General features: G+C 45.4%; 1 protein-coding gene across 3 annotated transcripts in view; it reads left to right on the top strand.

The window, feature by feature from the left end:
* CCDC82 (coiled-coil domain containing 82) overlaps nt 1–15,400 on the top strand; it is a 37,588-nt gene extending 22,188 nt beyond the window's left edge. For all 3 annotated transcript variants that reach the window (XM_073662159.1, XM_073662157.1, XM_073662158.1), the window contains exons 6-8: nt 10,606–10,776; nt 11,125–11,304; nt 14,780–15,400. In XM_073662159.1, the coding sequence (XP_073518260.1) occupies nt 10,606–10,776; nt 11,125–11,304; nt 14,780–14,857 (429 nt within the window). In that variant the 3' untranslated portion in view covers nt 14,858–15,400. The remainder of the gene's footprint in view (nt 1–10,605; nt 10,777–11,124; nt 11,305–14,779) is intronic.
* Nucleotides 15,401–27,994: the final 12,594 nt, after the last annotated feature.

The raw sequence follows: 27,994 nt of genomic DNA on the forward strand, positions 1-27,994 counted from the left end.
CTCACCAAACTGTAGAGCGATCAGTCAAAACAAAAGTGGTTTTGGCCACCTGGCCATTTAGTGCTTTAAAGGCCACAGGCCAGCGCTGTACCTTTAAATGTACCATTAATATTGGTTAGCTACGAATAAGAACACTTGTGTTTGAAACGCGTCAGTTTTGTTCTCTCCTTGTGCTGACTTTTTTTTAATGGATTTTTTTTCTACTAATAAAGGTGTTTTTACTTACACATCTAATTTTTTTCCATTAAAGAGTGCTCTAGGGGCCATTCCACTGTATGGCGGTCCGTAGGGGCCATTCTACTGTATGGCCGGCCGTAGGGGCCATTCTACTGTATGGCGGGCCGTAGGGGCCATTCTACTGTATGGCGGGCCGTAGGGGCCATTCTACTGTATGGCGGGCCGTAGGGGCCATTCCACTGTATGGCGGGCCGTAGGGGCCATTCCACTGTATGGCGGGCCGTAGGGGCCATTCCATTGTATGGAGAGCTGTGGGGGGCCATTATACTTTGTGGGTGCCATAATACTGTTGGGGTCATTACACTGTGTGGAGGGCTCTGGGGGACATTATACTGTGTGGAGGGGGGGGGACTGTAGATTCTCAATATTGTGCTTGAGGAGTGTTCTGTGAGGAATCACTGTATCACATTGTTTGTGGTTGGAGGGCACTTTTGTTGGCATTACACTTTTTGGGGGCCCTAAAAGGGGTATCATACTGGATGAAAACACTAAAGCGCATCAACAGGCACAACTTTGTTTTGCAGCTGCTCTGCGGAGGCTCAGTGTGATTTATTTCAGCAGTTTGAACCTTCATACAGATCACATCGCTGCTGTTGGTTAGACAGTGGCGTACCGCCAATGGTGGCAGACTACGTGGTCGTTCTGTGGCACGTGAGTTAGGGGGCAAGAGGGGCGGTGCCAGCCTCAGCTCTGGGCCCCCCACACCTGACATCGCACTTTCAACTGTATCCGAATCCTGGATGCCAATGTAGTTGAAAGCAATGATGAAAGAGGGAGCAGACTCCCTCCCCCATAATTCTCCCCCGGCATCTGAGATCTGACTTCTCAGCGCAGCGGGCGCGACAACGTCACTTCATAGCACTCGCTGTACCGAGTAGTGAAGGCAAAGCTTCAGAACATTCTCTGCAGAGACCGGAGCAGCGGGAGAGCAAGGAGGAGAGGTGAGTATTGTATTTATTCATTTGCAGTGGGTACGCAAAGTATTCAGACCCCTTTAAATTTTTCACTCTTTGTTTCATTGCAGCCATTTGGTAAATTCTAAAAAGTTCATTTTTTTCTCATTAAAGTACACTCTGCACCCCATCTTGACTAAAAAAAAAAACAAATGTAGACATTTTTGCAAATTTATTAAAAAAGAAAAACTGAAATATCACATGGTCATAAGTATTCAGACCCTTTGCTCAGACACTCATATTTAAGTCACAGGCTGTGAATTTCCTTGTGATCCTCCTTGAGATGGTTCTACTCCTTCATTAAAGTCAAGCTGTGTTTAATTAAACTGATAGGATTTGATTTGGAAAGGCACACACCTGTCTATATAAGACCTCACAGCTCACCGTGCATGTCAGACCAAATGAGAGTCATGAACTCAAAGGAACTGCCCAAGGAGCTCAGAGACAGAATTGTGGCAAGGCACAAATCTGGCCAAGGTTACAAAAGAATTTCTGCATTACTCAAGGTTTCTAAGAGCACAGTGGCCTCCATAATCCTTAAATGGAAGAAATTTGGGACCACAAGAAGTCTTCCTAGACCTGGCCGTCCAGCCAAACTGAGCAATCGTGGGAGAAGAGCCTTGGTGACAGAGGTAAAGAAGAACCCCAAGATCACTGTGGCTGAGCTCCAGAGATGCAGTAGGGAGATGGGAGAAAGTTCCACAAAGTCAACTATCACTGCAGCCCTCCACCAGTCGGGCCTTTATGGCAGCGTGGCCCGACGGAAGCCTCTCCTCAGTGCAAGACATATCAAAGCCCGCGAGACGAAGATAGAACTTTTTGGTGATAATGCTAAGCGGTATGTGTGGAGAAAACCAGGCACTGCTAATCACCTGCCCAATACAATCCCAACAGTGAAACATGGTGGTGGCAGTATCATGCTATGGGGGTGTTTTTCAGCTGTAGGGACAGGACGACTGGTTGCAATTGAAGGAAACATGAATGCGGCCAAGCACAGAGATATCTTGGATGAAAACCTCTTCCAGAGTGCTCTGGACCTCAGACTTGGCCGAAGGTTCACCTTCCAACAAGACAATTGCACACAGCTAAAATAACAAAGGAGTCGCTTCAGAACAACTCTGTGACCATTCTTGACTGGCCCAGCCAGAGCCCTGACCTAAACCCAATTGAGCATCTCTGGAGAGACCTGAAAATGGCTGTCCACCAACGTTCACCATCCAACCTGATGAAACTGGAGAGGATCTGCAAGGAAGAATGGCAGAGGATCCCCAAATCCAGGTGTGAAAAACTTGTTGCATCATTGCCAAGAAGACTCATGGCTGTACTAGCTCAAAAGGGTGCTTCTACTCAATACTGTCAAAGGGTCTGAATACTTATGACCATATGATATTTCAGTTTGTTTGTTTTTTTAATAAATTTGCAAAAATTTCTACATTTCTGTTTTTTTTTTTTCAGTCAAGATGGGGTGCAGAGTGTACTTTAACCCCTTTCTGACTCAGGGCGTATTAGTACATATCTGTGCCCTGGGCCTTATGGGCCTGATACGTATTAATACGCCCTGGCGATTTCGCCCGCACACAAGCGGTGCGGGCGAGATCGCTGCCGGGTGTCAGCTGATTGTTTCAGCTGACACCCGCGGTGCTATGTGCAGGGAGCCGTCCCGCACCGCTCCCGGCACATTAACCCCCAAAATGCTGCGATCGAAATCGATCGCAGAATTCCGGTGGCAAGAGGAGGTAAGCGCTATACTTACCTTCTCTGCCGGCGTCCAGCGGCATCTGAATCCGGTCCCGGATGTTGGCATGGTGACCCGACAACATCCGGGTCACCAGGAGGCTGGAAGTTTCTTTGGTCACGCGCAGTGCACGACCAAAGTAACTTCTCCCTGTGCAGCGCTGACAGGCTGCATGGCATAGGGAGCTGCTGCTCTCTATGCCATGCAGGCGATCAGGCTGCATAAAGTCACATAGTGGGACAATGTGTAAGGCTATGTGCCCACGATGCAGAAATGCTCAGGATTGTTTCCTGAGCGTTTCTGCATCTCCCTGGCAGAAAAAAACGCATGCGGATTGTACATGCATTTTCCTGCCAGGGACAAGTGGATGTGAAGCGTTCTTCACTTGCATTTCCGCATGCGGGTTGATAAGCGCTTTCCAAGCGATTTTAGCATCACTTGGAAAATGCTTGTCAACTTGGTCACACTATATTAATCCATGCAAACGGCATGGATTTATATAGTGTGACCGAGAGAATGTCAAAAAATAAAAATGTATACATACCCTCCGATGGCCCGCGCTGGCTTGCTTCACCGTCCCGGCTGCCGGCAGCGGTACACTGAAGGACCTGCCGACGTCAGCGTCGCGTGACCCGTCACATGACTCTGACGTCAGCGCAGGTCCTTCATTCCATCGCGAAGTGCCAGGAAGCAAGGAGGAGAGCAGCGTGGGCCGCCAGAAGGTAAGTATACATTTATTTTTTTATTTTATTCTTTTTTTTTTACAGCTTTTTTAATGGTACCTGGGTGTGGAGGAGAGTCTCCTCTCCTCTACTCCCGGGTACCATCCGCACATTAGAACGCGCCAATTAAACAAGTACAGATGAAGTCTTGCGGAATTGGCGCGTTCTAATGCAAGTCAATGGCGGCGAAAACGCAGCACTTCCGCAAAATAATTGGTAGTGCTGCGTTTTTTTCCGCAATGATAATCCGCAGCGGAAATTTCCGCAGCATGTGCACAGCACATGCGGATTATCATTGGGGGACATGGCAGTCCTGCTACCATGCGTTTTTTAAGCGTTTTTGCCGCTGCGGAAACGCTTAAACGCATTGTGGGCACACAGCCTAAAAGTCATAAAAATGTCAAAGTGAAAATTTAAAAAAAAAAAAAAATGAAAAATATATATATATATATATATATATATTGTACCCATAAATAATCTTATGGAAAAAAAACAACAAAAAAAAAACAATAAAAGTACATATATTTGGTATCGCCGCGTCCGGAACGACCTGACCTATAAAACTGTCCCACTAGTTAACCCCTTTAATGAACACGGTAAAAAAAAACCCCGAAACATAAAACGATGTTTTATCATCATAGTGCCAAACAAAAAATGGAATAAAACGCGATCAAAAAGACGAATGTAAATAAAAATGGTACAGCTGAAAACGTCATCTTGTCCCGCAAAAAACAAGCCGCAATACAGCTCCAACAACAGAAAAATAAAAAAGTTATAGCTCTCAGAATAAAGCGATGCAAAAACAATTATTTTTTCTATAAAATAGTTTTTATTGTGTAAAAGCTCCAAAATATAAAAAAAAAAAAAAAAAAAATGCAGTACCGCTGTAAAAGTACTGACACGAAGAATAAAGCTACCTTATCTATTTTACCACACGCAGAACGGCATTAAAAAAAAAAAAAAAAAACAATTCCTGAATTGTTAGCTTTTGTTTATTCTGCCTCCAAAAAATCGGAATAGAAAGCGATCAAAAAATGTCATTTGCCTGAAAATGATACCGATAAAAACGTCAACTTGTCCCGCAAAAAACAAGCCGTCACATGACTCTGTCGGCCGAAATATGGAAAAATTATAGCTCTCAAAATATGACGATGCAAAAACTAGTTTTTGCAAAAAAATGCGTCTTTTAATGTGTGACAGCTGTCAAACATAAAAACCCGATATGAATCTGGCATTGCTGTAATCGCACCGACCCGAAGAATAACGTCATCTAATCACTTATACCGCACGAGGAACGGCGTAAAAAATAAACTTTAGGGCTAGGGTTGGGCTAGGGTTGGGCTAGGGTTGGGCTAGGGTTGGGCTAGGGTTGGGCTAGGGTTGGGCTAGGGTTGGGCTAGGGTTGGGCTAGGGTTGGGCTAGGGTTGGGGCTAGGGTTGTGCTAGGGTTTGGGTTAACGTTGGGCTAGGGTTAGGGTTGGGGCTAGGGTTGGGCTAAGGTTAGGGTTAGGGTTGGGCTAAGGTTCGGGTTGGGGTTGGGATTTTTTCAGAAGTAAAGAGGAAAAAAGTGACGATGATATGGCGACTAGTGAGCGTGAGTACTCGCTACTTGAGTTTGCATCGGGTGCTTGGGTATGCACCGAGTATGGCAGGTGCTCGAGTGACATGCTCGAGTCTCCTCGAAAAATGTTTTGCAGCTGTTATACAGCCAAAAAAAACTTGCGGGGATTGCCTACCATGCACGAGCGATCCCCGCATGTTTTTTTTTGGGTGCCTAATAAAAAAAACATGCGGGGCAGGGACTTGAGCATGTCACTTGAGCACCCGCGATACTTGGTGCATACCCTAGTACCTGATGCAAACTCAAGTAGCGAGCACTTGCACTCAAGACTACTGACAACTTATTCAATATGATGACCTAATGTTATCAAATTCTGTGTCGTACCTCTGGGTTCAAAATGTTCACTATATCCCTTGATAAAATACTGGAGGGGTGTAGCTTCCAAAATGGAGTCACTGGGGGGAGGGTGGGGTGGTTTCCACTATTTAGGCACATCAGGGACTCCCCAAACGCAACCTGTTACCCTTGTGAAAATGCAAAATTGGGGACTGAAAAACATTTTTGTTGAAAAAATGTGAAAATGTTATTTTTTTACGGTTCAATGTTATAAACTTCTGTGAAGCACCTGGGGGTTCAGGGTGCTCACCACATATCTAGATAATTTCCCTAAGGGGTCTAGTTTCCAAAATGGTGTCACTTGTGGGGGGTTTCCACTGTTTAGGCACATCACGGGCTCCCCAAATGCAACATGGCGTCCGCTAATTATTCAAGCAAATTTTACATTCAAAAAGTCAAATGGCGCTCCTTCCCTTCCGAACCCTGCAGTGCGCCCAAACAGTGTTTTTTCCTCACATATGGGGTATCTGCGTGCTCAAGGGAAATTGCACAACAAATTTTGGGGTCCATTTTTTCCTGTTACCCCTGCGAAAATAAAAAAATTTGGGTCTAAAGTAACATTTTTGTGAAAAAAGTTAAATGTTCATTTTTTTCTTCCACATTCCAAAAATTCCTGTGAAGCACCTGAAGGGTTAATAAACTTCTTGAATGTGGTTTTGAGCACCTTGAGGGGTGCAGTTTTTAGAATGGTGTCACTTTGGGGTATTTCTGTCATAAAGGCCCCTCAAAGTCACGTAAAATAAGATGTGGTCTCTAAAATTTTGTTGCTAAAATGAGAAATCGCTGGTCAACTTTTAACCCTTATAGCTCCCTACTAAAAAAAATTTTGGTTCCAAAATTGTGCTGATGTAAAGTAGACATGTGGGAAATGTTAAATATTAACTATTTTGTGTGACATATCTCTTTGATTTAAGGGCATAAAAATGTAAATTTTGAAAATTGCTAAATTTTCAAAATTTTCGCCAAATTTCCGATTTTTTTCACAAATAAACGCAAGTCATATCGAAGAAATTTTACCACTATCATGAAGTACAATATGTCACGAAAAAACAATCTCAGAATCAGGGGGATCCGTTGAAGCGTTCTAGAGTAATTACCTCAAAGTGACAGTGGTCAGAATTATAAAAATTGGCCTGGTCATTAACGTGCAAACCACCCTCGGGGGTAAAGGGGTTAATAAGAAAAAAAAAAATGAACTTTTTAGAATTTACCAAATGGCTGCAATGAAACAGAGTGAAAAATTTAAAGGGGTCTGAATACTTTCCGTACCCACTGTATTTATTGTTTTAAATCAGGGAGTATATTGTGGGGCCTATTACACTGTATGGATGACTATGGGGAGTGCATTATACTATATGGAGGACTATGGGGAGTGCATTATACTATATGGAGGACTATGGTGAGTGCATTATACTATATGGAGGACTATAGTGAGTGCATTACACTATAGGGAGGACTATGGGGCGCATTAATATGGAGGACTCTAGTGGGTACATTATACTATATGGAAGACTATGGGGTGCATTAGGATATATAGAGGACTGTGGGGTGCATTATACTGTATGGAGGACTCTAGTGAGTGCATTATATTATATGGAGGCCTATGGGGTGCATTATTTTATATGGAGGACTCTAGTGGGTGAATTATACTGTATGGAGGACTATGGGGGTGCATTATACTATATGGAGGACTATGGGGGTGCATTATACTATATGGAGGACTATGGGGAGTGCTTTATACTGTATGGAGAACTCTAGTGGGTGCATTATACTATATGGGGGACTCTAGTGGGTGCATTATACTATATGGAGGACTATGGGGATTGCATTATACTATATGGAGTACTGTGTGGAGTGCAGTACACTGTTTAGAGGACTCTAGTGAGTGCATTATACTATATGGAGGACTAGGGGGCGCATTAAACTATATGAAAGGCAAGGTGTGGCCCATTATACTATTTGAAAGGCTATGTGGGGCCATTATACCGTATTAGAACTTCTGCTATGAGGTCCCATGATTTCTATGTAGGCCCCTGGTCTGAGTCCGTCGGCTCCAGTGTCAACCAATCTGCATGAACTTTCAAGCTGCTGCCATAAATTGATCTGTGCCTCATATAGGGCGACCGGAGGCTCTGTACAGAATCCTGCACTGGAATCATCAACCCTGAACCCAACTACTGGACATATTATACTATAGACCTACATTATATGTGATGTCCTGTAGGTCCAGGTTCCTGATCAGTCCAGTGTATACTGTATATATTTGATGGCTGTGCACACACTACACCGCCTCCAGTATACAGGATAACATGTAATTGATATATGATATATTGTGATACATTGTAATAGGACAAAGAATTGTGCAGCAATAAGACCAGTGACGTGAAGCAGAACTATCAATGTGGGACAGGGAGAAAACACAACCTTTGACACCTTCAGAGTAGGAATGAATATGTCACATGGATTTATGTCTTTTTTACATCAAATAAGGAATGTGCTCCTCAGACCTGTGGGGGCGTCACAACCAGGACCAGACCTCAATCACGGGACAATAAAATGTTCACACTCCTTATCTATGAACTGCTCCAATATTTACAGTCACCACTGTTTATCCCTCTCTCATAATGATAGTTCTGCTTCACTTCACTTGTCTAATTACTGGACTATTCTGTGTCCTGCTGTGTATAAATTTGTGACCTGTCAGATTTTGTTTATACTGAGCCTGATGAAGAGACCTGAGTGGTCTCGAATTGATCTTTTCACTTAGCCATTAAAAGGTATCAACCACTGAGGACTCTCAAATTTTATTATTTTTCTATCTGCTGGCTAACGTGTAGCGCTATGGCCGGTGCCCATGCACAGTGTCCCCTTCTCCCTCCATACGGGGATGCCGGCTTACTCACCGCCCCGCGACATTGTCCCCCATGTGCTTCCTGTCCTCTGCTGTAGTGCACGCTACAGTTCCCGGCGCTCCCCTGTTCTTAAAGGGGCAGCAAGCACATATAGTAAATGCCATCAGCTTGTAGCTGAGAGATATTTAGTATAATGGTGCACCTGCAGGATGGTTCCCAGTCAATAGCTGGGTGGCATCTTGCATCAAAGACTCCCTCCTCCTAAGGGCATTGCCAAGCAGCGAGTTCAGTCATTAGATAGTATGGTTTTCTACCAGTGCAGTTGTGAGGTCTCCTGAACCCTAATCCCTGGTCCTGGTGCAGCCAGTGTCCTAATCTCTGGTCCCAGTGTGGCCAGGTCCTGAACCCGAATCTCTGGTCCGTGTACGTCCAGTAACTGAACATTGCCCTGGCCCTGGTGTGGCCAGTCCTGTCACCAAAGTCGCCTGAACATTGTGCTCTGGTCCTGGTGTAGTCAGTCCTGTTCCTGAAGTCCCCTGGTCCCCGGTGTGGCCAATGTCTGAACATTGTCCCCCGATCCTGGTGCTACCAGTCCTGTCCCCTGGTCCCAGTGCAGCCAGTTCCTGAACATTGTCCCCTGGTCCTGGTACAGCCAGTGGCTGAACTTTGTCCCCCTATTCGTGTGCAGCCAGTCCCTGACCCATTATCCCAGACCGGTGTGTCTGAACGTAGCCTTAATCAGTGTCAACTAACCCGACTCCATGGTCAGCAGCTGCAGTACCGGGATATGCCTAGGAGTGGTACCTGGCAGCCACCTGCTCCTCAGCCTGTCTCCACCATCTGGAGCTCCAGTGAACACCAGGTAGCTGCAACCCTACCTACGCAGGCCTGACCCTGTGGCACAGTGGGTCCACAAGTCCACATGCGCCATCGTTGGGCTTAACAACATGGTGCAAAGATATATTTTTCCTGTATATTTTATGACATCTGATTAACTGTATGCAAAACAGACTACAGCAGCCACGGTATGCGCTATGATATATACAAAGATAAAGTATGCGAGATGTAAACTGCATTACTGCTATATAAATTATTACTTCCTGATTATTTTGCACACTGTGGACAAAGGAACATCAAGATCTCTGGAGAGGGACTTGTAACCTTAAGATTGTTGATATTTTTCAACAATTTTGGTTCTCAAGTCCTCAGACTGTTCTCTTCTCCTCTTTCTGTTCTCCATGCTTAGTGTGGCACACACAGACACACAATGCAAAGATTGAGTCAACTTCTCCCCTTTTTATCTAGTTTCCGATGTGATTTTCATATTGCCCACACCTGTTACTTGCCACAGGTGAGTTTGAACGAGCATCACATGCTTGAAATAAAGTTGTTTACCCCCAGTTTTGGAAAGGAGCCCACAATTTTGTCCAGCCCATTTTTGAGGTTTTGTGTGAAATGATGTCAATTTGCATTTTTGTCTCATTTTTTTTGTGTTGTTCCAATATACACAAAGGAAATAAACATGTGTATAACAAACACGTGTAATTACAATAATTTTCTGGGAAAAATACTTCATTTTGTGGAACAATTTCAAGTTTGCCTACTTTTGGCCATGACTATATCATCACATATTATCCTGTATATACCATCTGATGTCTGTAGTCGGAATATTACCAACAGGGCATGTATTATCCTCAATCAGCGTGCCACATGCTGCCTCCCCTTCGCTTGATTGCCAGTGCGCTCCGATCCTGCACGTCCACACTGACACTGCAGGAGTCCAGCGAGAGCGTGCACACAGTGTCAGTGCAGGCATGCTCTCAACCCTATTTACTGTCTGCATCGGCGGTCCGCAACTGTGCGATCCTGTACGCAGCAAATGGGCACATGATAATGATAAGGATATGCCAATACTCACGGGCCACCGATGGGTGCCCGCCCCCCCATGCTAAAATTTTCTCGGCAGCCCCCTGTGAATCCATTTCGGGATTTTCTTAAGTCTGGCTTTTCCTTCTTGGTGTTGCAGTTTCAATGTTGAGTGTATATGGCATAAAAAAATGGCTAAAAAGGATGTAATTTTGTATTGATACAGATGTCATTGTGTGATGATAAAACCTGTTGAATGCATAAAACTCTGTTACTTGCTACAGGAGAGGATAAACAGCTATCCCGAAATTCATGTGAGGAGGATAGCGGCCGAGGAAATGTGCTGTGAAGCCTGCGACCTACAACGATACTGCGGTAACCTGGTGACCTTATCAGGACAAGCCTACGATAACAAGACGCTAGAATGTGACGACTTCCTGCAGAACGACAGACAGGTAAAAGTATAATATTCAGAGTTCCATCAAAGCAGAAAATTCACGAACCCAGGTGCGCCATTTTGCTGAATTTGGTGCAAAACCGTCAGCGACTACCACAAGCCAAAAAAAAAAGAAACGTGACTTCAGTAAATTGCAGAGGATGAATCGGACCCTCTGTGTCTTGCTGCACCTTTTTCAAAAGTGTCAAGGACAGGGTTACGCCGTATCTCTCAAACAGTGTGCGCCACCGTGATAGTTTGGTGCATCTGCGGACTACCTAGTCTACATTTTTGTAGGCGATGGCATTAGTAAAGCTTTATCTATTTGTATTCCGAAAAAAAAATAAATATTCACTTCTCCTTTTAGCAACTGGTGATTGGCAAAGTCTGTGCCAATCGTACTGAAGCCTATCACCAACTCAGACATTGCAAATATTTCCTGTACCAGCGCTGTATTCCCTTTATTGAAGAAACTAAGGGAGAGTCCGCAAATGAAATTGTAGAGCTGGTTTTATCAAAGATGGAAGCTGAGGACTTTCTGGGAAAGGTAAGTGGATAAAAAAAAAAACATCCTGATCATGTGCAACAGACACGGGTGCATGGCTCATTGTTGTGTCCTACCTTATGGGGTGGATCCTCGGAGCATGTGATACAGAAGAGCAGTTTCTGAGCAGCACATAGAGGTGGGGTTGGACTGTAGATAAGATGCCAAGCTGATGTAGCAGAGCTTGAACAGCAGTGTGGCGCTCACCTGTCCTGCCTCCAGTGCAAGACCTTGCTTTCTTTTTCTTTGGCCACCTTCTTTTGAACTAGTCCCTTGCACTAACATGGCAAATACCTCTAACTTTTTTTCTTATTCATATACATCTCTGATATTCCTTTGATTAACTGCATCCTTGCTGGAAGATTCCAGATTTAATATACAGGTGCTTCTCACAAAATTAGAATATCATTAAAAAGTGAAACTCATAATATATAGTCATTACAAACAGAGTGATCTATTTCAGGTGTTTATTTCTGTTACTGTTGATGATTATGGATTACAGCCAATGAAAACACAAGTCATTATCTCAGTAAATTAGAATACTGTATAACAACAGCTTAAAAAAATGTTTTAAAATCCGAAATGTCCTACTGAAATGTATGTTCAGTAAATGCCTCAATACTTGGTCGGGGCCCTTTTGCATCATTTATGCATCAATGCGGCAATGTGGCATGGAGGCGATCAGCCTGTGGCACTGCTGAGGTGTTATGGAAGCCCAGGTTGCTTTGATAGCAGCCTTCAGCTCTTCTGCATTGTGGGGTCTGGGTTCTCTCATCTTCCTCTTGACAATACCCCATAGATTCTCTATAATAGATTCTCTATGGGGTTAAGGTCAGGCGAGTTTGCTGCCAATCAAGCTCAGTGATACTGTTGTTTTTATACCAGGTATTGGTACTTTTGGCCGTGTGGACAGGGGCCAAGTCCTGCTGGATGATGAAATTTCCATCTCCAAAAAGCTTGTTGGCAGAGGGAAGCATGAAGTGCTCTAAAAAATTTTGGTAGACGGCTGCGCTGACTTTAGTCTTGATAAAACACAGTGGACCTACACCAGCAGATGACATGGCTCCCCAAACCATCACTGATTGTGGAAACTTCACACTAGACCTCAAGCAGCTTGGATTGTGGCCTCTCCACTCTTCCTCCAGACTCTGGGACCTTGTGGAGTGTGTCAATAACTGCCTTCTGGACATCTGTCAAGTCAGCAGTCTTCCACAATTTTCATAGTCATGAAAATACAGAAAAATCTTTAAATGAGAAGGTGTGTCCAAACATACAGTTATATGAAAAAGTTTGGGCACCCCTATTAATCTTTAAGCTTATTGTTTTATAAAAATTGGTGTTTTTGCAGCAGCTATTTCAGTTTGATATATGTAATAACTGTTGGACACAGTAATGTTTCTGCCTTGAAATGAGGTTTATTGTACTAACAGAAAATGTGCAATTTGCATTCAAACAACATTAAGCTTAATAGGGGTGCCCAAACTTTTTCATATAACTGTATATATATGATATATATATATATATCTTATTCTCTATCAGTACAGACCAAAAGTTTGGACACACCTTCTCATTTTAAGATTTTTCTGTATTTTCATGACTATGAAAATTTTACATTCACACTGAAGGCATCAAAACTATGAATTAACACATGTGGAATTATATACTTAACAAAAAAGTGTGAAACAACTGAAAATATGTCTTATATTCTAGGTTCTTCAAAGTAGCCACCTTTTGCTTTGATGACTGCTTTGCACACTCTTGGCATTCTCTTGATGAGCTTCAAGAGGTAGTCACCAGAAATGGTCTTCCAACAATCTTGAAGGAGTTCCCAGAGATACTTAGCACTTGTTGGCCCTTTTGCCTTCACTCTGTGGTCCAGCTCACCCCAAACCATCTCTATTGGGTTCAGGTCTGGTGACTGTGGAGGCCAGGTCATCTGGCGTAGCCCCCCATCACTCTCCCTCTTGGTCAAATAGCCCTTACACAGCCTGGAGGTGTGTTTGGGGTCATTGTCCTGTTGAAAAATAAATGATGGTCCAACTAAACACAAACTGGTTGGAATAGCATGCCGCTGCAAGATGCTGTGGTAGCCATGCTGGTTCAGTATGCCTTCAATTTTGAATAAATCCCCAACAGTGTCACCAGCAAAGCACCCCCACACCATCACACCTCCTCCTCCATGCTTCACGGTGGGAACCAGGCATGTAGAGTCCATCCGTTCACCTTTTCTGCGTCGCACAAAGACACGGTGGTTGGAACCAAAGATCTCAAATTTCTTCCTTGTGTTCTTTAGCCCAAACAAGTCTCTTCTGCTTGTTGCCTGTCCTTAGCAGTGGTTTCCTAGCTGCTATTTTACCATGAAGGTCTGCTGCACAAAGTCTCCTCTTAACAGTTGTTGTAGAGATGTGTCTGCTGCTAGAACTCTGTGTGGCATTGACCTGGTCTCTAATCTGAGCTGCTGTTAACCTGCGATTTCTGAGGCTGGTGACTCGGATAAACTTATCCTCAGAAGCAGAGGTGACTCTTGGTCTTCCTTTCCTGGGGCAGTCCTCACGTGAGCCAGTTTATTTGTAGCGCTTGATGGTTTTTGCAACTGCACTTGGGGACACTTTCAAAGTTTTCCCAATTTTTCGCACTGACTGACTTTCATTTCTTAAAGTAATGATGGCCACTTGTTTTTCTTTACTTAGCTGCTTTTTTCTTGCCATAATACAAATTCTAACAGTCTATTCAGTAGGACTATCAGCTGTGTATCCACCAGACTTCTGCACAACACAACTGATGGTCCCAACCCCATTTATAAGGCAAGAAATCCCACTTATTAAACCTGACAGGGCACACCTGTGAAGTGAAGACCATTTCGGGTGACTACCTCTTGAAGCTCATCAAGAGAATGCCAAGAGTGTGCGAAGCAGTCATCAAAGCAAAAGGTGGCTACTTTGAAGAACCTAGAATATAAGACATATTTTCAGTTGTTTCACACTTTTTTGTTAAGTATATAATTACACATGTGGTAATTTATAGTTTTGATGCCTCCAGTGTGAATGTATAATTTTCATAGTCAAGAAAATACAGAAAAATCTTTAAATGAGAAGGTGTGTCCAAACTTTTGGTCTGTACTGTCTATATATAAATCACTCCCCTTTTCCTCAAAAGAAATGAGTGAAATGTATAATTAAAAAAAAATAATAATTTAGTTTTGCCAAAATTGTCAGAGCTAATAAAATATTTATCCCTTACATTGATAAAACGGGAAAAAAAAAAAAATCAAAACGAATGACATTTTTTATAGCCGCAATTTCTACAAGAATGGTATCAATAAAAATGTAAGGAGGAAAATTGGGCATGACAGGAAGTATGTATTTTTCAGATCTATATTTTATGGTTTTACATCACTGAAAATCAAGCTTTTTTTTTTTTTTTTTTGCTCTGATCTTTCCAATTTCTGCTCATCACTTTTCTTTATATTTTCTTCCAGGAAGTTTCACTTCTTGAAAATTACTTGAATGAAGCAGATTATTTCCAGGAGGAAAATAAGGACTGGCTGTTAGGTTAAATTAGAAGTCTGAAGATCCTGTAAATATGTAATATGAGTCTGCTCCAGCTGTTCTGTACATAGACGCTAAACACTTATGTATTTTGTATCGGCGGCCGGGTGTTTTAATCCTTCACTGATTTTTGCTTCATGAATAGGATGAATTGTTTTAATGAAGAAACGCTTCCTTCCTGACGAGCAGTTACTTTCCTGCACAGAAATATTTTACCCTACAAATGTATTTTTAAAGGGATCATGAGTCTGGTTTCTGGCCCAGAAACAGCGGCACTCCTACCTAACCTTGGGCGTATATGGTGATCCAGCTTATCCCCACTCAAGTAAATGAGTTGTAATACCATACTCAACCAGTGGATTAGAGTGGAGCTGTTTCTAGGTATAAACAAAAAAAAAAATACACTTTATTTTTTTAACTTGAACTTGTGTCTTAAAGTTTTATGGTTTATAATTTATAATATTACTGATCTTAAAAGGAAGTTATTATCAGAAAATGACCTATTGTTTTTTATGTTGCATGCATTTTTAATAAAAAATGTGGCAACTTTATTTTTATTCACCATCTTTATTAAAAAACAAAAAACAAAATTAGTAATCTCTAAATTTTCACACCTGCAACTTGGACTATTTTTAGACTCATACACCCATACTGGACAAACACTCAGCAGATTTTGTTTTCAGTACCATCTCTATGCTGATGACACCCAATTGCACTCCATACCAGTGCTTGTCTGTCTGCTGTCTGTAACATCATGTCCTCATCTTTCTAAAGCTGAACTCCTTGTGTTTCCTCCCTCTACTAACCAACTTAACTCAAAATTGTCATTTCTGTGGGTGACTCCACCATAACTCCCAAACAGCACACTCGCTGTCTTGAGGTTATATTTGATTCAGATCTTTCCTTCACTCCCTATATCTGATCACTCGCTCGCCTTCACCTCAAAAACATCTCCAGAATCCGACCTTTTCATACCATTGAAGCTACAAAAGCTTACTGTTGCTCTGATTCATTCTCATCTGGACTACTGCATCGCTCTATTAGTTTCCCTATTACTAAATTCTCTCCTCTCCAATCTATCCTTAATGAAGCAGCCAGGATCATATTTCTGTCCAGTTGCTACACTGATGCCTCCACTCTGTGCCAGCTATTGCTCTGGTTACCCATCCACTACAGAGTATAATATAAACTTATTACTCTTGCACACAAAGCTTTTCACACTTCTGCACCTCCCTGTCCAGCACCCCACCGGTGCTTTCATATCTGCTAATGATCTAAGACTGACTTCCTCCATAATCCGAGCCCACGAACCTGTCTCCAAGACTTCTCACATACTAGACCAGTTCTCTGGAATGCACTACCCCAGACAATCCGGTTAAATCCCCAGCATCCACAGTTTTACGTATGCCCTAAAAACATGTTTCTCTAGAGAAGCCAATCACATCACCTCTCAAATCTAATTTTTCTCTATTCTCCCTTCCTACATTTTACGCCGAATCTGGACTCTTATATAATTTGTTCTCCATTCCCTTAGTGGCACTTTGTACCTGGACACATACAGATACTGGCTGGTGACCGGTTCATGCAGCTTATGTGAATCCCCCTATTTATTATAATCATGGCTGGACCGTACACAAGAAGCACTTATCGATTGTAAACTTTTAAGCAGGGCCCTCACTCCTCTTGTTAATAGGTGAATTATATATTACTTTGTAATATCTGATATTGTGGTGGAATGACACGTGACCCCGGCGCCCAATCAGCGGCGGCGTCACTGGCCCTGCCCTCCGTGCACTCTTATCTATTGTCTTTTTAAAGGTGCGAAAGATCATTCATGCTCCTGTTGTATCAACAAACTTTGCATAAATCAATAGTACAAGCTAATTAAAGAAACTTTGCAATATATCTTATGAGAGAAATCTGTTTCTTTCTCCAATTATGAGCCTCTTCTTTTATGAGCCTCTTCTTTCCGTTCCCTTATCTCTTGATCTCTTCATTTACTCTGAAAAAAAAAAGCTAGAGATTAGTTTTGGTTAAAGCGGGATGGACTGCCATATTACTGAGAGATCAGATTACAGTTGCCTATTGAATTCTATGGAGGTGAGACAGAGGGCGTAGCAGATTGAGATAAGCGCAGACTATGCTTCAGCTTTCTAATAAGGAGCTGTATGCCTAGTTACACTGCACAGTACTGCTGTTTAATGTTCTCCATGCTTCTGCTGCTTCTGAACATGTGCTACATAGAGACAGGAGCGTGGGAATTCCCGAGTATTGGAGAAATTATAGCAGGAGATAACTAAAAATGAGGAAGCGATCCTACAGAGGGGCAAACTGATGAAAATAAAACCAATGAAAAATAGAAGATACAAGTCATATAATGGCAATAAATACTGTTATTCCTCATGGACACACAAAAATTATTCTGAACATGTGCTACATAAAGGCAGTAATCCGTCATGTCTGTGTGTGCTGTGTATCGGAGACTTGGCGGCTATACAATAAGAAAGAACAGCAGCAAACCGAAAGGGCCAAGACATATGCAAACACTGGAACATAAGAGCTAAACTGCATCATTGCTAAATAAAATGTACTTACAAAAATGAAGGCTCTTAGCGCATAAATTGGCCAATTCATGTATGCCCAAGAGCCTTCATTTTTTGTAAGTACATTTTATTTAGCAATCATTCCAGCTAGTCACCACCCACCAGCTCAGAGACAACTGAAAATTAGAGAGAGAGCCTGAAAGGGTGAAAACGTGTTGAAGAATGCAATAAGTTGCTGACTTAATTTTCACCCACTGAATGTCATTGGAGATTAGAACCAACCTCAGTGCCTCCCCTTTGTCTTGATTGACCTGTTGTTCGTTCAAGCTCATCTGTGATCTGTGGCAAGTATTACATGCTTGAAGCAAAGTTGTTTACCCACAATTTTGAAAAGGTGCCAACAATTTTGTCTGGCCCGTTTTTGGGGTTTTGTGAGAAATTTTGTCTAATTTGCCTTTTTTTTTTTTTGTTCCAATACACACAAAGGATACAATACAACACACACAACATGTGTATAACAAAACACGTGTAATTGCAATAATGTTCTGCAAGAAATATTTCATTTTCTGGAACAATTTCAAGGGTGCCAACACTTTCAGCTATGACTGTATATGTAGCAGTAAAATGAAAACTTGATATCATAGAAGCAAGAACCAACTAAAAATTTTCATTGTCAGATTTGATATAGGGAAAATATATATTCTTGTACCGAGTTAGCCAGCAGATAGAAAAATATTTAGATTTGAGAGTCCTCAGTGGTTGATACCTTTTAATGGCTAACTGAAAAGATGGTAACAAATTGCAAACTTTCGAGACTACTCAGGTGTCTTATTGTGTATAAATATGTGACTCTTCAGATTTTGTGTTATACTGAGCCTGATGAAGAGACCTGAGTAGTCTCGAAAGCTTTCAATTTGTTACCTTTTAATGGCTAACTGAAAAGATGGTATCAACCACTGAGGACTCTCAAATCTAAATATTTTTCATTGTCAGATTTGAATTCAGGTCAAAATCATTAAGAAATGTCTCATCTCATAACTGAACCGGACAACTTTTAAAAATATGAAGAACAGTGATTTCTGGGGTACATAAAAGCAATCTGTAGGGGAGACAGAAAACAGGAAAAAAAAATGCAAATTGGATATAATTTCACACAAAACCCCCAAAATGGGCCAGACAAAATTGTTGGCACCCTCAGCTTGATATTTGGTTGCACACCTTTTGGAATAAATAGCTGAAATCAGTCATTTCCTATAACCATCAACAAGCTTCTTACACCTCTCAGCTGGAATCTTGGACTCTTCTTTTGCAAACTTTTCAAGGTCTCTCATATAAGCTCATAGATGAACATAAACGATCAAAAGAACCCAAATATATATATATATATCCAAAAATAGAATTTATTACATCAATATAATACAGACAGTTGACACAGATGGTGCAAAACACATACACTATAAAATTCATCATAGTACAGGACAGAGGAGGCCCATTCTGTGAAGAGCCACAGATAGCTCAATAGCCATGTGTATTGACAGTGAGTGGCCCACAGATACTGAGGTCAATTAAATATAGGAGTAAGAAATTAGGGTATCTAGGATATTTAGCAATTGACTATAGTAACAATCGATTTAATGGTTGCTGAAAGCTAGTGCACTCAATTGTATAAGTTAATTAATATCATACCTAAATACCAGACCTCAGGATGTGGGAGCTCACGGTGGGGCCACATGTCCACCCCAAGTCTCTCGTATGTGAAGGCATCTTCGCCCAACATCAATTTTGACATTTCTCCACAGGTGTTCAATGGGATTTAGATCTGGACTCATTGTTGGCCACATTGTCCAGCCAGGAGCATACATAGAAATAATGGGGCTCCATAGCAGAATATCTAATTGCGCCCCCCCCAACAAAAAGAAAAAAATTGTATTCGGCAGTGTCACAGAAGAGCAGATCTCACAACTTTCCAGCCTTTAATAAGTAATTTTCCTCCTTAAGCCCTAGATTTCCCTTTTCATTGCCCCCAATGTATGATGCCAACAAAAGTGCCCCACAAACACATTATGATACCACCACAGTGAATTCCTCCACAGTACACTCCACACGCACAGTATGATGACTCTACTGTACCCCCTCCCTCAACTCCCCAGGCAAAATATGGTGACCCCAACACAGTATGATCCCCCACACAGCCCTCTATGCAGTCTAATGGGCCTACATACACTGCTCAAAAAAATCAAGGGAACAACAGCAGAATATAACTCCAAGTAGATCAAACTTCTGTGAAATCAAACTGTCCACTTAGAAAGCAACACTGATTGACAATCAATTTCACATGTTGTTGTGCAAATGGAATAGACAATAGATGGAAATTATTTGCAATTATCAAGACACCCTCAATAAAGGAGTGGTTCTGCAGGTGGGGACCACAGACCACATCTCAGTACCAATGCTTTCTGGCTGATGTTTTAGTCACTTTTGAATGTTGGTTGTGCTTTCACACTCGTGGTAGCATGAGACGGACTCTACACCCCACAGAAGTTGCTCAGATAGTGCCGCTCATCCAGAATGGCAAATTAATGCGAGCTGTGGCAAGGTTTGCTGTGTCTGTCAGCGTAGTGTCCAGAGGCTGGGGGCGCTAACAGGAGACAGGCCAGTACACCAGGAGATGTGGAGGGGGCCGTAGGAGGGCAACAACCCAGCAGCAGGACCGCTACCTCCTCCTTTGTGCAAGGGGGAACAGGAGGAGCACTGCCAGAGCCTTGAAAAATTACCTCCAACAGGCCACAAATGTGCATGTGTCTGCACAAACGGTTAGAAACCGACTCCATGAGGGTGGTATGAGGGCCGACGTCCACAGATGGGGGTTGTGCTCACAGCCCAACACCGTGCAGGACGTTTTGCATTTGCCACAGAACACCAGGATTGACAAAGTCGCCACTGGCGCCCTGTGCTCTTCACAGATGAAAGCAGGTTCACACTGAGCACATGTGACAGACGTGACAGAGTCTGGAGACGCTGTAGAGAGCGATCTGCTGCCTGCAACATCCTTCAACATGACTGGTTTGGCAGTGGGTCAGTAATGGTGTGGGGTAGCATTTCTTTGGAGGGCCGCACAGCCCTCCATGTGCTCGCCAGAGGTAGCCTCACTGCCATTAGGTACCGAGATGAGATCCTCAGTGCCCTTGTGAGACCATATGCTGGTGCGGATGGCCCTGGGTTCCTCCTAATGCAGGACAATGCCAGACCTCGTGTGGCTGGAGTGTGTCAGCAGTTCCTGCAAGATGAAGGCATTGAAGCTATGGACTGGCCCGCCCGTTCCCCAGACCTGAATCCGATGGAGCACATCTGGGACATCATGTCTCGCTCCATCCACCAACGTCACGTTGCACCACAGACTGTCCAGGAGTTGGCGGATGCTTTAGTCCAGGTCTGGGAGGAGATCCCACAGGAGACCATCCGCAACCTCATCAGGAGCATGCCCAGGCGTTGTAGGGAGGTCATACAGGCACGTGGATTCCACACACAATACTGAGACTCATTTAAACTTGTTTTAAGGACATTACATCAAAGTTGGATCAGCCTGTAGTGTGTTTTTCCACTTTAATTTTGGGGATGACTCCAAATCCAGGCGTCCATTGGTTAATAAATTTGATTTCCATTGATGATTTTTGTGTGATTTTGTTGTCAGCACATTCAACTTTGTACAGAACAAAGTATTCAATGAGAATATTTAATTCATTCAGATCTAGGATGTGTTATTTGAGTGTTCCCTTTACTTTTTTGAGCAGTGTACAATATAATGGCCTCACGCCTCACTACACTCTATAATGACCAGTGTAAGGGGGAAGACCGGGGTGTAAGTACTTTTAGAACAAGGGATCCGGAACTGCCGGGGCCGTGCCTCTGGTTGCAGGGAGAAGACAGACTGCGAGCACAGGAGTCAGGTGACCGGGGAGCTGGGGGCGTGTCGACGAAGAGGGAGAAAAAGGAGGTTTGCACGGGAAAGCAGGCAGTTGACAGTTGGAGACAAGCCCTACTAGAGGGAGAAGAGACGCAGGGTCCGTGGAGCCGAGCAAGTGAGGTGCAGTGTTATAGACTAGGGGCTCAGCGGGTCAAACCGGAGACCGCCCGCTACCGCCAGAAGATGGAGCATTGTTTAGATGGGGAAGCCAGAAGAAAACAACACCGGCATCAGCCGACAACTGCCTTGTGGGGAACAAGAGTCAGCAAAGTGTAAAACTGCCGATTACAACCGTTTTGACTCTGCTACATCTAGCCAAACTATGGATTGTCGGTTACAGCCTGTTACCTGCTACTTCCCTTGTTGACCCCATATTTCCCCTGTTACTCCCTGCGTGGAGATTGACCCTGTTACAATAAACCCCCCCTCCTTCACCAAACGTTCACATTCTTGGACTTCCTGGACGATACATTGCCATATAAATTGATCTTGTTCGTAACGGTGAGGAGGCACTCCTGCTTTTGTGCGTTCTGACCTGCGTAACTCAGTTTGACCAATGGGGGATGCAGGGTCACTCGGATTCCCAATCTCCGACTGCCCGGTGGCTTCAATCGATGGTGTTCCCTCGCCGCTTGCACTAGGGACTGCAGGTAATCGAGTGTTGGGGCTTGGAGGTAGAATCAACAATTCTTCTTCATCCACATCATGGCTTGGGGCAACTGTGACAGGACCCTCTCTAGAAGCAGGTGATCCTTATTCATCCCCGTCATCTTTAGACAGGGCCGCAGCATACTACGATGAACCGCTCTGGTAGGGGCTCTTTCAGCCCCCTCGGGTTGAACTTCATACACAGGTCTTTCAGCACCAACCCTGCGCTTCACTCGGTGCGGGGTCCGTTCCCACCGCCTACTCAATTTGCCCCGGGGCCGCCTGTCTCGAACGAACACCCGCTCCCCGGGCCTCAGAGCTGTCCCTCGAAGAGGCAATGTCTCATGATGTTTGAGCTCCCGAAACTTTTGTTGTACCAACCGTTGGAGGGTCTGCAGTCGATGCCGATGTTCCCGGACTCAGGAAGACATCCCCATCCGTGGGTAGTCCTTCTCGGGGTCCAGCTTTAACTCGATAATCTCTCTCCCCTTTCGCCCGAACAGTAAGGTATAAGGAGTGAACCCCGTCGTACTATTCACTCGGTTGTTGTAGACCCACACCAGCTCGGCCACAAACTCAGGACATTATACCTTCCGATCTTCCTCCAACGTGCGGAGAATTTGGATCAGTGTCTGATTAAAGCGTTCACAGGCCCCATTTCCTTGAGGGTGGTAAGGAGTAGTCTGTGACTTCTCAATCCTGTACAACCGGTGCAGCTCTTCCATCACCCAGCCCTGGAAGCAGGCGCCTTGATCGGAATGGATCCTCTTTGGGCAGCCGTACACCCGAATGAAGTCTCGGCAGATGGCCTGCGCAGCTGATTCGGCGGTCTGGTCTCTGGTTGGGTTCACCACCGCAAACTTTGTGAAGTGGTCTGTCATTACCAGGCAATGTTCATACCCGAGATGCGCCGGTCCAACAGTCAAATAGTCGATCATCAGCACCTCCAAGGGGGCAGAAGTCACAATGGTTTGTGTGGGGACCCGCTGCTCCGGGGGCTTAACCAGCTCACAGCTCCGACATCTTCGACAAGTGACTTCTATTGTTGCTCGCAGTCAGGGGTGATACACCAGCCTCTGCAACCACTGAAATGTCTTCTCTGGTTCGAAGTGAGCCCCTCGTTCATGAGCCTCCTTAGCCACTACTCTGACCAACTTCACTGGGATCACCACTTGCCAGGTGATCCCGAACTCTCGCAGTAGCTGTACCCGTCGGTACAGCAGCCCGTCTCGCAAACAAAGTCTCTCCCATTGTCCCAGCATTTTCAGCGCCCCCGGGGACAGGTACTCCTCTCTTCTCAACTGGGGACCTGTCTCAAAGCCACCCATTGACATAATTGGGCAATTTCTCTGTCAGTCTGTTGAAGTCGGACCCAGTCATCTCTTGGCTGCCCTAGCACTTGTTCTTCCGACATCTCTCTGATCTGTCCCTGTGCCGCGACCAGCGGTCCCGCGAAACTTCTGAAACTAGGGACCTCATCCGCCTCTAAATATTCATCGCGATCATGATCAGGCCGTTCATATGTCATTCTGGAGAGGGCGTCGGGGTGAGTATTCTCTGGCTTAGACCGGTAGGCGATCTTATACCGGTACCTGGCCATGCGGGCCACCCACCGCTGCTCCAGGGCCCCCAATTTCGCATTCTCCAGGTGAGCCAGCTGGTTGTTATCTGTTCTCACTAGTACTTCAGACCCGGACAAATACTCTGCGAACTTTTAGGTCATTGTCCAAACCAGAGCCAGCAACTCTAATTTGAAAGAGCTATAATTATCTGGGTTCCTCTCAGAGTCGTGAAGGGAGCGACTGGCGTACGCAATCACGCACTCTTTCTCCTCCTGTACTTGGGATAACACGGCTCCCAGACCATGAAGGCTCCCATCAGTGTGGAGTATGAATAGTTGGGAGAAATCCACATAGGCAAGTATTGGGGCCTCGGTCATGGCCATTTTTAGGGCACGGAAGGCCTCTTCCTGGCTGCTTCCCCACCGAATCGCCCGATTCTTGGAGCCCGCCAGCATTCCCTTAAGTAGCTCCAGCAATGGGTTGACTATGCGGGTGAAGTTCTTCACGAATCTTCGGTAGTACCCGGCAAGTCCCAGGAAGGCCCAAACGTTCTTCACTGTCTTCGGGGTAGGCCACTCCTGTACGGCGGCCACCTTTTCCCAGGTGGGCCTGACTCCTTCACCAGACACAGTATGACTGAGATATTCAATCTGTTTGCAGAACAGATGGCACTTCTGGGGCTTCAACTTTAGGCCATGACTCTGTAGGCGAATCAGTACTTGCTCCAGTCGCTGGAGGTACTCCTGGAAGGTGGCGGCATAGACAATTCTGTCGTCAAGATAAATCCGTGTCGCCTCGAAGTTCAAATCGCACAGGCACTTCTCCATCAGACACTGTAACGTCCCAGGGGCGTTAGTCAGGCCGAAGGGCAGCCGATTGAACTCGAACAGTCCCATGGGTAATATGAACGCCGTCTTCACACGGTTATGTTCGGACACGGGCACTTGCCAATACCCGCTGACCAGATCCAAGGAGAAGTATCTTACCTTCCCTAAGGCCGACAGGGACTCTTTGATTCGGGGTAGTGGGTAAGAGTCTCGTACTGTACAGGCATTCAGTCGTCTATAGTCTACACAGAACCGCAGTGTCCCATCTTTCTTCCGGACCAGGACAATCGGGGCTGCTCACGGACTCTGACTCTCCCGTATCACACCATTCTGTAACATATGGGCTAGCATCTCCTTAACCTCTTTATACATCTGGGGAGGTATCTGCCGGTATCATTCCCGCACTGGGGCAGCGCTCCCTGTGGGAATCTTGTGGGTAATGGCTTCGGTGCAACCAAAATTATCCTCATGGCGAGCAAAGACTTCCTGGTACCGCTCCAGTACCTCCTCAACCTGCTGCACCTGTTGAGGTGAAAGTCCCGTCAATTCAGCCCACATTTGTTCTAGGATTCTATGTCCTCCCTTCGCACTAGCACGGTGGGATTCTGGCGGCACGGTGACCGCCAGAGTCCAAGGGTCTCCTCGTACAGCGGACAGCTGTACCACATCAGGTTGCACCAACTTCTCTGGCATTCCCAGAATCTGGGCTATTTCCGCCCTGGCTGAGAGTGTGAGAACACCTTCGCCCAGATTAACACACCGCACTATAACATTGCCACCCTAGACGGTGGCCAGTGTCCGAGCCACAAGGAGTCCGGGGGGTACTTTGTCCATCGATGTTGGTTCTTTCTGAACTTCGACCCTCTCAAGAGGTGTGCAGGCCCGTGCGAGTAACGTGAGTACGGTTTGTCCTGGCGGCAAGGTGAGCACCGTAGCTGCTGGTACTATTATTTTCCCCAGGACCTTCCCTTCACTTGACGTCTCCTGAGCCTGGGCGGCTCGGATTGATTGTTGAAAAACCCTCCTTTAGGGGGCTCGTGGGTCCCACCGGTCTAGAGGAATCTCCTTCGGCTCACTAGTCAGGATTTGCACGATCTCTTTCAGCACATTCATTCTGAGGGTCATCGGGGGTCCACTTCCGGTTCCCGCTGCGACTAAAACGACCCCTTTTTTCCCACATCTTTTCCACACACTCGGATCTTCATCCACACCACCCCTGCGACCGGGATGGGTAATTGATTAGCTGCCGTGAGTCTAATTACTTGTCCCCATTCAGGCCGCGCTATCTCTGGAAATCGCTGTTGAAAGTAGGCTTCTGTCATCGTAGTCACCTGGGATCCCGTGTCAATCAGGCAGTGAACAGCCCGACCGCTTATTTCGGCCCAGACAGTCGGGCTGCTGGAAACTAGGTCATTGGGACTTCCTCTTTTTCTTTCCCCTTCCTCAGGCTCCGTGCTGTGTCCCCCAAACACGGAGCCCGCTAGTTTAACGGCTGCCGCGACAGGGGCCGCCCTCGGCTAGCACAGCCCCTGGATTAATGTCCTGCGCCTCCACACTTCCAGCAGGTCGTGTCTCTGTCTGTGTAGGGCTGCCTCACTCCTCTACGGAACTCTCCTGCAGGGCGGAGCCTGAATTCAATTCTTTCCCTAACTGGGGCAATCGATCTGGGTATCTCTGGTGTCAGTGCAGGGGTCTTCTTGAGACTGGACCATTCACCCCGCATCTCCTGTACCTCCTTTCGCATCTCTCGAGCCCATTCTGGTTCAGCTGCAGGCGGGGTGGGTACCTCGTTACTCCGGACCATCCCTGCTAGGGCCGTCACCCCCATCTCCTGCTCTCTCACACGTGCCTCTGCCCCCACTTCTAGAAAAGTCATACGTGGGTTGGCGCGCAGGCGCTCCCGCAAGGCCTGCTTCAGCTGCACATCCCTGAGGCCTGCCACAAACTGGTCCCTTAAGATCATGTCAGGAGGGCCCATTCCCAAATTCCCCATGTCGTCTTTTCTAGTGATATAAGCATGCACCCTCTGTAAGGCATTAACATACTGCGTCACAGTCTCCCCCTCCTGCTGCACTTGGTGAAACAGCCATATCCTCAGCTCTCCTACATTGGTGGGATCCCCATGCATCTTTTCCAATATCCACACCACTTTCTACAGTATCCCGGTCATGGGGAGGGCGGTACATCACGGAGTGCAGGGCTTCACCATCCAGGGCCAGTAAGGCTATTTCGGCTTGCAAAGCTGGGGTCATCAGATGCATACGAACATACTCCGAACTCTCTCAACCCAGTCCCACAGCATCATATTGTCCCCGGTGAACTTTGGGAGATTGCTGAGCATGCCCCCCAGCGGCAAGCTAGATCTAGGGGCTTCCAGGATGGACTGATCTGCAGTGTCTGTGTCTAAAGACTGCATCCTGCCGGCTACGCCAAATGCGACACAGGTACTTTAGATGCAGTGACACAGAAACACAGAGCAGCCAGTACAGTGTTAATAAACAGGGGGGGATTTATTGTAACAGGGTCAATCTCCACGCAGGGAGTAACAGGGGAAATATGGGGACAACAAGGGAAGTAGCAGATAACAGGCTATAACTGACAATCCACAGTTTGGCTAGATGTAGCAGAGTCAAAACGGTTGTAATCGGCAGTTTTACACTTTGCTGACTCTTGTTCCCCACAAGGCAGTTGCCGGCTGATTTCGGTGTTGTTTTCTTCTGGCTTCCCCGCCTAAACAATGCTCCGTCTTCTGGCAGCAGCGGGCAGTCTCCGGTTTGACCCACTGAGCCCCTAGTCCATAACATTGCACCTCACTTGCTCGGCTCCACGGACCCTGCGTCTCTTCTCCCTCTAGTCGGGCTTGACTCCAACTGTCAACTGCCTGCTTTCCTGTGCAAACCTCCTTTTTCTCCCTCTTCCTAGACACGCCCCCCAGCTCTCCGGTCACATGACTCCTGAGCTCTCGCTGTGGACACGCCCCCTGCTTCCCGGTCACCTGACTCCTGGGCTCGCAGTCTGTCTTCCCCCTGCAACCAGAGGCACGGCCCCGGCAGTTCCGGATCCCTTGTTCTGAAAGTACTTACACCCCGATCTTCCCCCTTACACCCCCACATAGCTCTCCAAATAATATAATGGCCCGACATAGCCCTCCAAATATAATAGCCACTATACAATATAATGTCCCCCATAGTCCTCCATATTGTATACTGCACCCCAATATCGTCCAAACAGTATAATGCAATCCCCATAGCCCTCCATGTAGTATAATGCACTCCCCATAGTCTTCCATATAGTATAATGCACTCCCCATAGTCCTCCATATAGTATTATAGCCACCACAATGTACTCATTGTTTTGAAAAAAAAAATACTCACTTCTCCTCTTTCCCCCTCTGCTCCAGTCTCTGCAGGGAGCATTCTAAAGAGCACACGCATCTCAGCACAGGGGGCATCTTGTAGTGACTACATTGCGCCTCCTGGGCTAAGACGTCAGATGCTGAGGAGGAAGTGTCAGCTGACGCTCCCTCTTTCACCATTGCTTTCAACTGCATCAGCAGGGTGCAAGCGCTTGAACCCATGGGACTCATAGCAGCCTTGTAGCT

This window comes from Phyllobates terribilis, unplaced genomic scaffold (assembly GCF_046119375.1).
Source record: "Phyllobates terribilis strain yellow unplaced genomic scaffold, ASM4611937v1 Scaffold_2__4_contigs__length_985480577, whole genome shotgun sequence".
NCBI lineage: Eukaryota > Metazoa > Chordata > Amphibia > Anura > Dendrobatidae > Phyllobates > Phyllobates terribilis.